The sequence below is a fragment of the Chiloscyllium punctatum genome, chromosome 49 (genome assembly GCF_047496795.1).
Source record: "Chiloscyllium punctatum isolate Juve2018m chromosome 49, sChiPun1.3, whole genome shotgun sequence".
NCBI lineage: Eukaryota > Metazoa > Chordata > Chondrichthyes > Orectolobiformes > Hemiscylliidae > Chiloscyllium > Chiloscyllium punctatum.
The window spans coordinates 27991232-28008193 of record NC_092787.1 but is presented as its reverse complement, the minus strand read 5'-3'; the positions used below and the strand labels follow the sequence as shown (position 1 = coordinate 28008193).

At 48.6% G+C, this 16962-nt stretch overlaps 1 protein-coding gene across 1 annotated transcript in view; it reads left to right on the top strand.

The window, feature by feature from the left end:
• Positions 1-16962, top strand: part of notch1b (notch receptor 1b) — a 115710-nt gene that overhangs the window by 23929 nt on the left and 74819 nt on the right. The window contains exon 3 of the mRNA XM_072566041.1: positions 15344-15609. Coding sequence (XP_072422142.1) covers positions 15344-15609 — 266 coding nt within the window. The remainder of the gene's footprint in view (positions 1-15343; positions 15610-16962) is intronic.

Genomic DNA, 16962 nt, shown 5'->3' with positions numbered 1-16962 from the left:
CCTTAGAAACAGTGAGCATCAGACACTATAAGGCATCACTGAGGACAGAGTGGCTCAGTGCTTAGTACTGCTGATCCACAGCACCAAGGACCCAGGTTCGATTCTAGCCTTGGGTGACTTTCTGTGTGGAGCTTGTATATTCTCCCCCTGGGTGCACAGTCCAAAGGTGTGCAGGTTAGGGTGGATTGGTCATGCTAAATTTTGCCCCATAGTATCCAGGGATGTGCAGGTTAGGGTGGATTGGTCATGCTAAATTTTGCCCCATAGTATCCAGGGATGTGCAGGTTAGGGTGGATTGGTCATGCTAATGTGTCCAGGGATGTGCAGGTTAGGGTGGATTGGCCATGCTAAGTTGCCCCATAGTATCCAGGGATGTGCAGGTTAGGGTGGATTGGCCATGCTAAAGTGTCCAGAGATGTGCAGGTTAGGATGGATTGGCCATGCTAAGTTGCCCCATAGTGTCCAGGGATGTGCAGGTTAGGATGGATTGGCCATGCTAAGTTGCCCCATAGTATCCAGGGATGTGCAGGTTAGGGTGGATTGGTCATGCTAATGTGTCCAGGGATGTGCAGGTTAGGGTGGATTGGCCATGCTAAGTTGCCCCATAGTATCCAGGGATGTGCAGGTTAGGGTGGATTGGTCATGCTAATGTGTCCAGGGATGTGCAGGTTAGGGTGGATTGGCCATGCTAAGTTGCCCCATAGTATCCAGGGATGTGCAGGTTAGGGTGGATTGGCCATGCTAAAGTGTCCAGAGATGTGCAGGTTAGGATGGATTGGCCATGCTAAGTTGCCCCATAGTGTCCAGGGATGTGCAGGTTAGGGTGGATTGGCCATGCTAAGTTGCCCCATAGTGTCCAGGGATGTGCAGGTTAGGGTGGATTAGCCATGCTAAGTTGCCCCATAGTGTCCAGGGATGTGCAGGTTAGGATGGATTGGCCATGCTAAGTTGCCCCATAGTGTCCAGAGATGTGCAGGTTAGGGTGGATTGGCCATGCTAAAGTGTCCCGAGATGTGCAGGTTAGGATAGATTGACCACAGGAAATGTAAGGTTACAAGGATAGGGAGGAGGGTGGGTCTGGGTGGGATCCTTTTTGGAGGGTTGGTGTGGATTCAATGGGCCAAATGTCTCCTTTCTGCACTATAGGGATTCCATGACACTGCACCTGGAGTATTGTATATAGTTTGGGTCCCCTTACCTAAGGAGGAGTGTAGCTTCATTGGAGGCAGTTCACGACATTGATTCCAGAGATGAGGGCTTTGTCTTATGAAGAGAGATTGAGCAGTTGAGGCCTCTACACTCTGAAGTTTATAAGGGTGAGAGGAGATCTAATTGAGGGATATAAGATGCTAAAGGAGATTGACAAAGTAGACATGGAGAGGATGTTTCCCCATGTGGGGGTAACATAGAATGAGTGGGCATGGTTTTAGGATACGGGACAGCAGATTTAAAACAGAAACGAGGAGAAACTAATCTCTCAAAGGTTTGTGAATCTATGGAATTCACTGCCCAGAGTGTGGCTGGTGCTGGGACATTGGGTAATTTTAAGGAGGAGATAGACTGATTTTTAATAAGTAATGGTCATGGAGAGTGGGCAGGAAAGTGGAGATGAGGCTGAGATGAGATCAGCCATGATGGTATTAAATGGTGGAGCAGGCTCGAGGGGCTGAATGGCCACCTTCTTCTCTTGACTCTTACATAAATTACCAGATTGTCATGAAAACCCATCTGGTTCACTGATGTCTTTTAGGGAAGGATCTGGCCCTACATGTCACTCCAGATCAACAGCAATGTCATGGACTCACATCTGCCCTCTGGAATAGTTGAACAAGCCATTAACCTCAGGGGCAATTCAGGATAGGCAACAAATGCTGGACTTACCAGTGATACTAGCAGGCCCATTAATCAATGTAAAATTTATAACGGTTATGAACAGTAATAAAATCAAACTGCCACTCAATATACGACTCATTCCAGAACTGTCGGTTCTGTTCAAAGACTGAAATCAGACAGCGATGACAGATCAGACAATCGAGAGAGTTTCAGAAGTGGTTCATAGAAGATGCTGACTGGAGCCTATATGGGGGTGGGGAAATTGCTATTGCTTACTGATGAGTGATAACTGCTCCCACCATCTCATCAAATTATTCAGCCTTTGCCCTAAATTTGCTCACCCTGTCCTCTCCATTATTTCCCACCAACCTCACAGACAGACTACACTGCTATAGCACCTTCCACCTTGGGATGGTGACAAGTACCACCCGGACAAGGAAGCAAATCCCAAAATCTAGTAACTGCTGTAGAATCAGAAGTGTGACAGGCAATTCTTGCACAGCAAGAATTCACAAACATGACCATTTAATTTGATTCTTATGATGTTGGTCCTCTGGACTTTAGGTTCTATTTGAAGGTAGCAACACCAACACTGCAGATTCACTCAGCGCTGGCCCTCTGACAGCGCGGCACTCCCTCAGCACTGACCCTCCGACAGTGCGACACTCCCTCAGCACTGACCCTCCAACAGTGCGACACTCCCTCAGCACTGACCCTCCAACAGTGCGACACTCCCTCAGCACTGACCCTCCAACAGTGCGACACTCCCTCAGCACTGACCCTCCAACAGTGCGACACTCCCTCAGCACTGACCCTCCAACAGTGCGGCACTCTCTCAGCACTGACCCTCCGACAGTGCGACACTCCCTCAGCACTGACCCTCCAACAGTGCGACACTCCCTCAGCATTGACCGTCCGACAGTGTGACACTCCCTCAGCACTGACCCTCTGACAGTGCTACACTCCCTCAGCACTGATCCTCTGACAGTGCGGCGCTCCCTCAGCACTGACACACCGACAATGCGGCGCTCCCTCAGCACTGACACACCGACAATGCGGCGCTCCCTCAGCACTGACACACCGACAATGCGGCGCTCCCTCAGCACTGACCCTCTGACAGTGCGGCGCTCCCTCAGCACTGACACACCGACAGTGCGGCACTCCCTCAGCACTGACCCTCCGACAGTGCGGCGCTCCCTCAGCACTAACCCTCTGACAGTGCGGCACTCCCTCAGCACTGACACACCGACAGTGCGGCACTCCCTCAGCACTGACCCTCCGACAGTGCGGCGCTCCCTCAGCACTAACCCTCTGACAGTGCGGCACTCCCTCAGCACTGACACACCGACAGTGCTGCACTCCCTCAGCACTGACACACCGACAATGCGGCGCACCCTCAGCACTAACCCTCTGACAGTGTGGCACTCCCTCAGCACTGACCCTCCGACAGTGCTGCACTCCTTGAATACTGCAAGTATTGCAATATTGCAAGCGTTAGCCTGAATGAAGTGTCAAAATTCTGTGAGTGAAACATTGATGGTGTACAGCAGAGATCTCTCCTTGACTCATTGAGCTGTGAGGAATGAGGTTGTGAGAGTCTCCTTAACTGTCTTCACACAGAAATTGAACTGTCCAGAGGAGCACCCTCATTTCATCTGCTGATATCTGTCATACAATTTCACAAACCGATAAACAAGAGCCTGAAATAGGAACAGGGCTGCTGATAGAATTGAAGACACTTTCATTTTTTGGCAAGTGAGTTACTGCCTCTAACACTGGCTGAAGGCTTGTATATGTGGGACTGTACCCAAGTGAGAGTCAGTGAGTGTGGGACTGGACCCCAGTAAGAGTCAGTGTGTGTGGGAGCTATACCCCAGTGAGAGTCAGTGTGTGTGGGAGCTGTACCCCAGTGAGAGTCAGTGTGTGTGGGACTGTATCCCAGTGAGAGTCACTGTGTGTGGGAGCTGTACCCCAGTGAGAGTCAGTGTGTGTGGGAGCTGTACCCCAGTGAGAGTCAGTGTGTGTGGGAGCTGTACCCCAGTGAGAGTCAGTGTGTGTGGGAGCTGTACCCCAGTGAGAGTCAGTGTGTGTGGGAGCTGTACCCCAGTGAGAGTCAGTGTGTGTGGGAGCTGTACCCCAGTGAGAGTCAGTGTGTGTGAGACTGTACTCCGGTAAGAGTTAGTGTGTGTGGGAGCTGTACCCCAGTGAGAGTCAATGTGTGTGGGAACTGTAACCCAGTGAGAGTCAGTGTGTGTGGGAGTTGTACTCCAGTGTGAGCCAATGTGTGTAGGATCTTTACCCCAGTGAGAGTCAGTGTGTGCGGGAGCTGTACCCCAGTGAGAGTCAGTGTGTGTGGGAGCTGTACTCTAGTGTGAGTCAGTGTGTGTGGGATCTTTACCCCAGTGAAGTTCAGTGTGTGTGGGAGCTATACCCAGTGAGGGTCAGTGTTTGTGGGACCTGTTCTCTGAACCTTGATCCTGACTGATATAACTCACCAACGTGTTCTTCCTCTTTCATTTTCAAATTGTTTCCAATCTTTGCAATTCTTGTTCCTTGCTGAGGTTTCTCTGTTAACATCAGTTCCCTCTTTACCCTCTCTTGTGTCACGCAGTGTCTGGAATGTAGCCCCTGTCTCAATGCTGAGATGTCATATGTTTGTTATCAAGAGAGCTCTCCTCATGGAGACGGGGGGGACTGATGGTTTTTTCAGGAGCTGAATGAAATCCTGTCCACATGGGGACCAGCACCACAACCTCTAGTTATTGTCCATACTGTCTACTCCACCTCCTTCATCCATGGCAGCTCTTTACAGCATTACCAGGACAGGGTCAGGACAGAGTTAGATACAGAGTGAAGCTTAATCCACATTGTCCCCATTGAACACATTGTTGGTTCCTTTCATATTACTTTTTGTGCCATCTTGCTGTGCGCACCCTGGATTACATTTCAGACATTACAGCAGTGACTGTGCATCATGAAATTCTTCACTGTTTGTAAAATATTTCGGGATGCCTTGTGGTGTAAAGACAGATTGTCTCCAAGATAAAGTCATTCATTTGTTTCTCAGTGCTCTGACCTGGGCTGCCAGTCCTGTATCCATTTTTGATTTCCCCTCATCTTCAGCTCTCCTGGTGCTCAGGCCCTTGGTGTCTGGGGCAATGTTGGACCTGTCTGTAGCTGAGCTAGGAAGTCAAACATTTGTACCTCTCTCGTCTAAGGCTCTCTGATAGGGAGGCCGTTAGGTTGAACTCTGTCAATGTTGGTCTCTGGTACAAACAGCAAGTGAACCTGGTGAGAAGCAACTGAACAGACAGCATGAAAAATCTAAAATAAGCTTCTCAACAAAAATGGACTTTTTAGAAACAGATAAAATTCTCTCAGGACCAGACAGGGTAAACACAGGATGTTCCCAATGATCTGGGAGTCCAGGACCAGGGGGTCACAGTTTAAGGATATGAGGTCAGCCATTTAGAAGATGCAGAAGTTATGCTGCAGTTATACAAAACCCTAGTTAGGCCGCACAGGGAGTACTGAGAGCAGATTAGGGCACCACAGGAAGGATAAATTGGTCTTGGAGGGAGAACAGCATAGTTTACAAAAATGATACCTAGACTTCAGAGATTACGTTATGAGGACAGATTATACAATTTAGGCCTGTTTTCTCGAGAATTTAGAAGGTTAAGGGGTGATCTGACCAAAGTCTTCAAGATATTAACAGGAAAAGACAGGATAGATAAAGATAAACTATTTCCACTGGTTGGGAATTCTAGAACTAAGGAGCACAGTCTAAGAATTAGAGCCAGACAGTTCAGGAGCGATGAAAGGAAGCACATCTATACACCAAGGATGGAAGAGGTTTGGAAATTCCTTCCACAAATGGCAGTGGATGATGGATCAGTTGTTAATTTTAAATCTGAGACAGATACATTTTTGTTAAATAAATATATTAAGGGATCTGGGCTAAGGCAGGTGTTGGGCCACAGTTCAGCCATGATCTCACTGAATGGGAGAACAGGCTCGAGGGGCTGAATGGCCTACTCCTGTTCCTATGTTTTTATTTTGGAGATGAGGAGATATGTTTTCATGCAGAGAGTGGAGAGTGTGATATTCCCTGTCACAGAAAGTGATTGAGGCCAAAACATTTCATGTTTTCAGGAAGGAGTTAGATTTGGTTCCCCGGGTTAAAGGAATCAAAGGGGATTGAGTTGGATGATCAGCCATGATCTTATTGAATGGCAGAGCAGGCTTGAAGGGCTGAATGGCCTACTGCTGCTCCTATTTTCTGTGTTTCTTGGAAACTGGTTGCATGTGGGAGCCAGAAAAGCAGAGGATAAATTGAAAGATAAATGGGACTAGGGAAGGATAAAGAACAATGTACAAAACAAGGCTCTGTTGAGTAAACCAGGTTTCACTTTTAAGGCTAGGCCTCATTGGGCCCAGCAGCCTCTGGGCAGGTGTTTTGTATCACCTGCTGTCAGTGCCTCCTGTTGGTTGACGTTTCTATTGCTCATTAACTCTCTGGAATCTGAAACACTTTCAGTTGATTACACTCCGTTGGTGAGGAATGTGCCTTCAATTGGAATAGCTACTGCTGAATGAAGATAAAGTCGGGGGGGGGGTCAGAGGGGAGATCATTTTTGTGGGAGAAATAGTGGTTCCTGGGTGTAATTGTGCATTAAAAATAAAAATGAGGCGAGGACCTGACTCCCGCTCGGACTTTATGAAGGAAGGGCAGGGCCAAAGTCACTGATCTGGTACCAGTGGCCCTGGACTTGTCGGGCCTGGAGCAGAGTCAGGGTGACCTGGAAACAGAGCCATGTCGCATGTGAGGGATTGGAGAGTGGCTGCTCTGGGACACGACGGACAGGCAGCAAATCCATGCAGGACATTCTCCATCATTATGTGAGCTCCATTCAGTGGCTATGAGCTGAGCAACCCCCCCCCCCCCACCGAACACGGTCACCAGCAGCAGATGTCTGCTGGCATCGCGATGGGAAAGCGAACTCCCAGCTTAACATTACCATCAAGATCAAAGGTCACAGAGCCATCTGTCCCAGACACCCCACTGTCAGAAACTCTTTTGAGATTTTTCAGATTTTGGGATCAGAGAATGGCATGTGAAGGAGAGAGAGAGAGAGAGAGAGAGAGAGAGAGAGAGAGACTCCCTCCACACAAACTGACTCTCACTGGGGTACAGCTCCCACACACACTGACTCTCACTGGGGTACAGTCCCACACACACTGACTCTCATTGGGATGCGGCTCCCCCACACACCGACTCTCACTGGGGTACAGCTCCCACACACACTGACTCTCATTGGGATGCGGCTCCCCCACACACCGACTCTCACTGGGGTACAGCTCCCACACACACTGACTCTTACTAGGGTATAGTCTCTCACACACTGACTCTCATTGGGGCACGTCTCCCACTCACACTGACCCTCGCTGGGGTACAGCACCCACACACACTGACTCTCACTGGGGTACGGTCTCCCAAACACACGGACTCTCACTGTAGAGAAAGGGATAGTGTGTGGGTGGTTGTGGAAGATAATTGTTAGTTTCTGTAGTTAGAGACAGAAACTGAAGTGATTTGAAGTGTGGCTGCACAGGGGGATCCCAGAGCTCATCCAACAGCATCACTCAATACTTATCATAGAGTCATAGAAATGTACAGCATGGAAACAGACTCTTCGGTCCAACCCGTCCATGCCGACCAGATATCCCAACCCAATCCAGTCCCACCTGCCAGCACCCGGCCCATATCCCTCCAAACCCTTCCTATTCATATATACATCCAAATGCCTCTTAAATGTTGCAATTGTACCAGCCTCCACCACTTCCTCTGACAGCTCATTCCATACACGTACTACCCTCTGCGTGAAAAATTTGCCCTTGAGGTCTCTTTTATATCTTTCCCCTCTCACCCTAAACCTATGCCCTCTAGTTCTGGACTCCCCGACCCCAGGGAAAAGACTTTGTCTATTTATCCTATCCATGCCCCTCATAATTTTGTAAACCTTTTATAAGGTCACCCCTCAGCCTCCGACACTCCAGGGAAAACAGCCCCAGCCTGTTCAGCCTCTCCCTGTAGCTCAGATCCTCCAACCCTGGCAACATCCTTGTAAATCCTTTCTGAACCCTTTCAAGTTTCACAACATCTTTCCGATTGGAAGGAGACCAGAATTGCACGCAATATTCCAACAGTGGCCTGTACAGCCACAACATGACCTCCTAACTCCTGTACTCAATACTCTGACCAATAAAGGAAAGCATACCAAACGCCTTCTTCACTATCTTATCTACCTGTGACTCCATTTTCAATGAGCTATGAACCTGCACTCCAAGGTCTCTTTGTTCAGCAACACTCCCTAAGACCTTACCATTAAGTGTCTAAGTCCTGCTAAGATTTGCTTTCTCAAAATGCAGCACCTCACATTTATCAGAATTAAACTCCATCTGCCACTTCTCAGCCCATTGGCCCATCTGGACCAGATCTGTTGTAATCTGAGGTAACCCTCTTCGCTGTCTACTATACCACCAATTATGGTGTCATCTGCAAACTTACTAACTGTACCTCTTATGCTCGCATCCAAATCATTTATGTAAATGACAAAAAGTAGAGGACCCAGCACCGATCCTTGTGACACTCCACTGGTCACAGGCCTCCAGTCTGAAAAACAACCCTCCACCACCACCCTCTGTCTTCTACCTTTGAACCAGTTCTGTATCCAAATGGCTAGTTCTCCCTGTATTCCATGAGATCTAACCTTGCTAATCAGTCTCCCATGGGGAACCTTGTTGAACGCCTTACTGAAGTCCATATAGATCACAACTACTGCTCTGCCCTCATCAATCTTCTTTGTTACTTCTTCAAAAAACTCCATCAAGTTTGTGAGACATGATTTCCCTCGCACAAAGCCATGTTGACTATCCCGAATCTGTCTTTGCCTTTCCAAATACATGTACATTCTGTCCCTCAGGATTCCCTCTAACAACTTGCCCACCACTGAGGTCAGGCTCACTGGTCTATAGTTCCCTGGCTTGTCTTTACCATCCTTTTTAAACAGTGGCACCACGTTTGCCAACCTCCAGTCTTCCTTGTGAAGTGTTGACTGAACGTGAGTGTTTGACATGCCTTTGCCAAGTTGTTGAGTAAATGAGAGATTTTGGGGCGAGTGTAGTTTTGCTATTTTTAACTGTTCACATGTGTCTGTGAGACAGGAGCTGCTGTGTGTGAATATAGTCAAATAATTTCTGTTTGTCCCTTACTTAGTGATGGAGCATTCATATAGTCAGTCAGAGTGAGATCCTGAGGTGCAGGAGGTGAGACCACAAGGGATTGAGGTGGCAAGGGGGCTGAAGGATTGAGGGTTGAGTGAGGAATGTGCCAGGAGGCTGCCACACTGAGTGGGCCTTGGCTGCTGGGTAGAGCCAGTGAATGTTTGTCTGAAAGCGACTGCGTGGCAGAGACTACCCCCCCAGACACTCTGCTTCATCCCAGGGCCCATCACCTTGACTCCCCACCAACCCTTGAGGTTTTCCCCACCCCAGCATTCACCCTTCCAAATCCTTGGTGCTCTCTCATGCCCCTGGATCCTCCCCTCAACCCTGCTCTCTCCTGCCCCACTTAACCTCTCTCTCTCTCTCTCTCCCCCCGACCCCCAAGCACTTTCCCTCTCTGTCTCTCCTGACCCTGGGGCTCCCCCAACGTGTTCAGGATTAAGGTGAGGTTGGTCTGTGGTGATGGCATGGAATGAAGTTCCCACTCGTTGGCAGCTCCACACTCTTTCCTCACCTCTTTGTCTTTTCTGGCTGGGTTTTCTGATGCACATTCCTTCAGGTTGAGCTGCCCCCTCCTGCCCTCACTCCCCACAGCTGCTGCTAGGCAGCCTTTCACACCCACTCACTGAGCAGATGATCAAAAATACTCCCCCAGCCAGCCCTTTTACCCCATTCTCTCCAAATCTCTCACCCCCAGTCTCTGTCTCACACTCATACATGCTGACTCGCATTCTTTCTAATGGTCTCTCTCTCTCTCTCTCTCTCCCACTCTGTCCCTCCCTCCTCTCACTCTCTCTGTCTCCCTCTCTGTCTCCCTGTCTCTCTGTCTTGCTCTCTCTGTCTCACTCTTTCTCTGACCCTCTCTCTCTCTGATCCCCCACCCCCCTCTCCCCAATTCCCCCTCTCTATGTCTCTCTCTCTGTCTCCCTCTCTCTCACTCTACCTCTTTCCTCTCCTCTCTCTCATATTATGTCTCTCTATTTCTCACACACATTCCTTCTCTCTCAGTAGCCTGTGTTTTTTTCTCTCATGAATCCCTCTGGTGGGTAATAAAATTGTCCGCTCGATTGACGACCCACTCTCTTAGTTTTCTCTTTGTCTCTTGGTAGCCAATGAGCTTCAAGCCTGTTGTCTGCTGGAAGCAGATGGTTTGAAGAGAAGCTCATTCCACGAGTGTCTCCCAACGCCTCATTGTGCTCCTCTTTTGTTTCCCTGTGACCTGTGCTATACACATGAGCCATTGGTCCGTGTGTGAATTCTGCAGGCCAGGGACTGGCGGTTTTTACTTGATTGGAAGGTGGCATTTGATGTTTCTCCCTCCGAGTCTGTGAACTCATCATGAGAGCCTCCAGGGAATTTGAAAGCGACCATTTGTCCGGAGCTGGTTTCTGCTCGCCTTGTGAAGGTTGGGAAACAGCCAGAAACACTTCTCTGTTAAATAGTTTCACATTCTCCATCCCCAGGGGAGCAGAGACTCAACCTGAATGAGGGGCCCAGAATTAACTGTTGGAGTTGCCAGGAATGAGCAACGACAAACATGCATTTATATAGCCCCTGTAATATCATAAACCATACAAGGCACCTTCATGGGAGCCATTATTAAACAGAAATAATAGTAGTGGTTTTTAATGACCCAAATGTTACCTGGGTTTGCTTTAGTGCGCAAGAGAGAGGTGCAAAACTCTTCAATTACATTCAGGAGAACATTTTAACCAATAAGTTAAAGGAGGGGGGCAGTTATAGAGTCATAGAACAGGAAACAGACTCTTCAGCACAATGCCTCCATGCCAACCAGGTTTCCTAAAGTGAACTAGTCCTATTTGACCTGTATCCCTCTAAACCTTTCCTATCAATGTACCTGTTCAGATGTCTATTAAACATTGTAGCTGTACCTGCATCTACCACTTCCTCTGGCAGCTCATTCCATACATGAATAATCCTCTGTGTGAAAAAGTTGCCCTCAGGTCCCTTTTAAATCTTTCCCCTCTCACCTCAAACTCATGCCCTCTAGTTTTGGACTCCCTACCCCAGGGAAAAGGCTTTAACTATTCACCCTATCCATGCCCTTCATGATTTATAAACCTTTATAAGGTTACCTCCCCCCCCCCGCCCCCCCCCCACCACCCCCACCCCAGCCTCCAATGCTCAAGGGAAATTGGCCCCAGCCTATTCAGCCTCTCCCTATAGCTCGAACCCTCCAACCCTAGCAAGGTCCTTGGGGACAGCACAGTGGCTCAGTGGTTAGCACTGCTGCCTCCCAGCACCAGGGTCCCAGGTTCAACTCCAGCTCGGGTGTGGAGTTTACGCATTCTCCCCGTGTCTGCGTGGGTTTCCTCCGGGTGCTCCGGTTTCCTCTCAGTCCCAAAGATGTGTACATCAGGTGAATTGGCCATGCTAAATTGCCCATAGTCAGAAGGAAATGGGTCTGGATGGGTTATTCTTCAGGGGGTTGGTGTGGACTGCTTGGGCCGAAGGTCCTGTTTCCATATTGTAGGGAATCTAATCTAAATCTTTGTTGTGGAATTCATGTTTGGAAATAAGCCATATTAATCAGTTAGGTTTCAGATAGTTGTGGAAAAGGATAAGAATGGGGTGGGAATAAAAGGGAAAAAGGCTAGTTTTATGAAGATGCGATAGGATTTGGCCCAAGTGGCTTGGGAGCAGCCACCTGTGGTTAGCACTGTTTCTGGGAGGTGGGAGACAGAACAAATCAGTCGAGACAAAGGTTGGGACCAAAACCAGAGAACTCTGGATGTAGAGGAACATAAAGGTTCAGATTAAGAAAAAAAAAGAAGCAGATACCAAGGGCTCAATACAACAGAGTCCCGAGACTCGTATACAATTTGCAAGGGGAGGGGTGGAAAGCAAAGAAAGTGCACAAGAAAGCATTGATGAGTAGAATAACCGAAAATTCAAAGGGCATTTTAAAAAATATAAAGAGTACAAGAATAAATAGGGAAAGATTCCACAATGTAGGGATTATATGTGTATGTGTGTGTGTTGAGGCACGATCCTCAATGAATACTTTGCATTGGTTATCACAATGGAAATGGACAAATCAGCTGAGGATAAAAGTTGTAGGACTGTGAAATTGACAGTGAAGAGAAACTGGTAGTTTGAGCAGCCTTAAAGTGAATAAATCTGCAGGCCTGGGTGAGAAGTATTCCTGGCATTTGAGGGAGGTAATGGTGAAGATATCAGGGGCTATGGCAGTAATCTTCATATCTTCTCTGGACCTGGGTAAGATTCCAGAGACTGCTAACATTGTCCCATTATTAAAAAGGAGGAAGGGATAGGCCAGGAAATTACAGGCCAGTCAGTCTAGAGAAGAAGTTAATGAGAAACAATTCTGAGTTACAGAAAATACAGACACAGATTAGTGAAAAGATGCTGAGCTTGGATTTGATCAGGGCAACAGAAATGTTTGAGGTGAAGGGTAATGCATTTGATGTGGTCGATATGAGCTTGAACAAGGCTTCTGATCAGGTCTCTCATGTTAGACAGGTCGAGGAAGTGAGAGACCATGGATTCTGAGACAAAGTAACATGCGGGATCCAAAATTGGGTGATAGGCAGAAAGAAGACGGTGATGGCGGAGGGATGTTGCCGTGACTAAGTGTGCTTGAAATGTGGTTTCTCAGTGAAATATGTCTTTAGAAACCAATATCTCATCACCTTTTATTTACAAATGCAGAGCCTTTGACAATAGTATTGCCTCTCTCTGAGGCAAGCATTTAAGGGGGAAGAGGGTTAATATCCTTTAATGCGCAACTTTTTAATGTCAGTCAGTATACCCTGGTTGGATCAGGTTGACAGCCCCAATTGGGGATCTCATATTCTGTGAAGCCCAGCTGGCTGACCTCGTTACAGTCACTACATGCAGGGCTCAGGGCTGGGGCTCTTGCAGTTTGTGGTCTACATTAATGATTTAAATGTAGGGAGTATGATCAAGAAATTTGTAGATGACCTAGGAAACAGTAGGTGGTAAATAGTGAAGAGGATGGCTGTAAATTGCGGGAGGATATCAATAGATAGGCAGCTAGGCAAAGCAGTAGCAAATAGAATTCAACCCAGACAAGTTCGGGTTAACACTTGGGGCGGGTTACCAATGTGAGGGATTACACTGTGAATGTTAGGAGTCAGGAAAGTGCTGAAGATCAGAGGGAGCATACCCAAAGATCCCTAAAGGTACAGGACAGGTAGATAACATGATTAAGAAGGCATATGGGATATCTTGCTTTATTAGCTGGGGCACAAAATACAAGAGCAGAGAGATTATGTTGGAACTGTCTAAAACACTGGTTAGACAACAACTGGAATACTGTGTGCAGTTCTGGAAGGACGGGTTTGAAGTAGAGAGGGTGCAGAGGAGATTTACCAGTTTATTGACTGGTGGGTCTGAACTCTGAAGTAAATTTGGATAGACTGGGGCTGTTTTCCATAGGGCAGTGAAGGATGTGAGGGACCTGATAGAGAGGGATAATAAGGGGACTTAATGGGGTGAATAGCAAGGCAGCTTTTCAATGAGGGGAGGGGTCAATAATCAGAGAGCATTGATTTAAGGTAGAAGGCTGAAAGTTGGTCAGAAACATTCTCACTCAGAGGGCAGTGGGAATCTGGAACTCACTGCCTGAAAGGATGGGGGAGTCCGAAACTCTGGTAACAGGATAATGAATGTCTGACTTACAAACATTCGTACCTATGACCGCCATGCCATACAGGGGTATAATTTTACTCACTCAACGTATAAATGTTTCCTGAATTCACAAATGGCTGCTTTACATTGTCCAGCTGTGTTCCAACTGGTGAACAAATTGACTTGTGAACAGACTCCAGAAGGGAACCCATTCACAAACTGGGCACTGCCCGTATTTAGATATTCACTTGAATTGCCAATGTTTCTCCAGTGATGAGCCCAGAGCTGAGAAATGGGATGAGTGCAGTCATTATTGACTGGCACAGACATGATGGGCTGAATGCACTGTCAATAAAATGTGGGGATACTAGGACAGGCAAAGACCAAAATCTCAGTCAAAGAGGGGTTTAATCAAGCATGGTAATGGAGGAGAGCACGAGTGAGAGAGAGAGAGAGATAGAAGGAGAGGTTTAGGGAGGAGGAGGAGGGACTGCGATGGAGCAAACAAACGGTGGAAACCCCAGTTGTCTGTTGCTCTGCACAGAATTCAATCCAGGAATTACTCAACCAATGCTCTCAGGTCACAGCTTCCAAAACCTCACCTTCTACCCAGGGTTACTCCTTCCCAACCTTGATCCTTACCCACAGGACCATTCCTTGCTTACCCTTAACCCTTACCTATAGGGTCACATCTTCCTGACCGTCGCCCACAGGGTCACTCATTCCTGACTCTTACCTATAGGCTTGCACCTCACTGATACTTGACTCTTACCCACAAGGTTATGTGTTCTGCGCCTCCACACACAAACCTCACCTCACCTCACCTTGCCCCCACCCCTCCCCCCACTGCTACTGTGGTACAGAGTTGGTCAAATCCAGCCAATCAGCAGCTCTAGATGTTATTCAGGAGGTTACATCAAGTGAGCTCCCATCTCTGCCAGATCCTCCCCCACCCTAAACCTATCACCCTGCCACCTCTGGCCCATTGCTCCCATTTTATATAAAGCTTGCAATCCATCTCCTGGTCTCATCCAAAATCCTATTCACCCATCTCCCAGTTTTGCTTAATGGCCTTGGCTCCCGGTCTAGCAATAACTTCATTCAAACATTCTTAACTCACTTTTCAAATCCTCCTTATCTCTTTCTCCCTCCCACCCAATCTTCTCCCTCCCTAGTTCCTCCTCCCTCCTTCACAATCTCCCCCATCCTCCCTATCTCCCTGTCCCTCCCTATCTGTGTAAACCCCCACAATGCTTTGAGGTCTGACCAATTGAGCAAACTCTGGGCCTTGGGCTCTGGACCACCTTCCATGAAACCCTCCACCTCAACTCTTTGCCTCCTTCTGCCTCTCTCTCTCCCATTTCCTCCTCCTTCCACACCAACTTGTACGACTGAGATTTTGCTCATTTGGCCTGACATCTTTCTTATGGAGCTCAAGAAAGATTTAGTCTGATTTCTGTCAGTAATTTCCCCAGGCCACTGAAGTGGTTTGTAGCTGTGATCAGTGCTGTTTCTTTTTAAGCTAGAATCTCCAGCTTGATGTGTGTGATTGAGGCAGTGAGCAGGTCTCCTCTCTGTTCCTGTACAGGTGCAGTAGTGGCTATGTTGGAGCTCGGTGCCAGTTCGCAGACCCATGCCTAAGCTCCCCATGTGAGAACCATGGGAGCTGCAGTGCTGTTGTCCGGGGCCAGACTGTTGATTATGCATGTGCCTGCCAGCTGGGTTACACAGGGCACCAATGCCTCTCCCTCCTCGACAATGCCTGTCTCAGCAACCCCTGCCATAATGGAGGCAGCTGCCAACTGGTCAACAACCTGCGGGAATACAAGTGTCGCTGTCCGCCAGGCTGGGCAGGTACGTTCATACATACCAGGAAATCCTCCCCAGAGAACAGCTCCCACACACACTGACTCTCACTGGGGTACAGTCCCACACACACTGACTCTCACTGGGGTACAGTCCCACACACACTGACTCTCACGGGGATGTGGCTCACACACACATTGACTCTCACTGGGGTACAGTCCCACACACACTGACTCTCACTGGGGTACAGTCTCCCACACACACTGACTCTCACTGGGGTAAAGATCCTACACACATTGGCTCACACTGGGGTATATCTCCCACACACACTGACTCTCACTGGGGTATAGCTCCCACACACACTGACCCTCACTGGGGTACAGTCCCACACACACTGACTCTCACGGGGATGTGGCTCACACACACATTGACTCTCACTGGGGTACAGTCCCACACACACTGACTCTCACTGGGGTACAGTCTCCCACACACACTGACTCTCACTGGGGTACAGCTCCCACACACACTGACCCTCACTGGGGTACAGTCCCACACACACTGACTCTCACGGGGATGTGGCTCACACACACATTGACTCTCACTGGGGTACAGTCCCACACACACTGACTCTCACTGGGGTACAGTCTCCCACACACACTGACTCTCACTGGGGTATAGCTCCCACACACACTGACTCTCACTGGGGTATATCTCCCACACACACTGACTCTCACTGGGGTATAGCTCCCACACACACTGACTCTCACTGGGGTATATCTCCCACACACACTGACTCTCACTGGGGTACAGTCCCACACACACTGGCTCTCACTGGGGTACAGCTCCCACACACACTGACTCTCACTGGGGTACAGCTCCCACACACACTGACTTTCACTGGGGTATAGCTCCCACACACATTGACTCTCACTGGGGTACAGTCCCACACACACTGACTCTCACTGGGATGTGGCTCACACACATTGACTCTCAATGGGGTACAGTCCCCACACACTGATTCTCACTGGGGTATGGCTCACACACACACTGACTCTCACTGGGATGTGGCTCACACACACACTGACTCTCACTGGGGTACAGTCCCACACACACTGACTCTCACTGGGGTACACTCCCACACACACTGACCCTCACTGGGGTATGGCTCACACACACACTGGCTCTCAGTGGTGTACAGTCCCATACAAACTGACTCTCACTGGGGTACACTCCCACACACACTGACTCTCATGGGGTATGGCTCCCACACACACTGACTCTCACTGGGATACAGGGTCCCACACACACTGAGTCTCACTAGGTACAGTCCCACGCACACTCACTCCACTGGGGTACAGCTCCCACACACACTGACTCTCACTGGGGTACAGCTCCCACGCA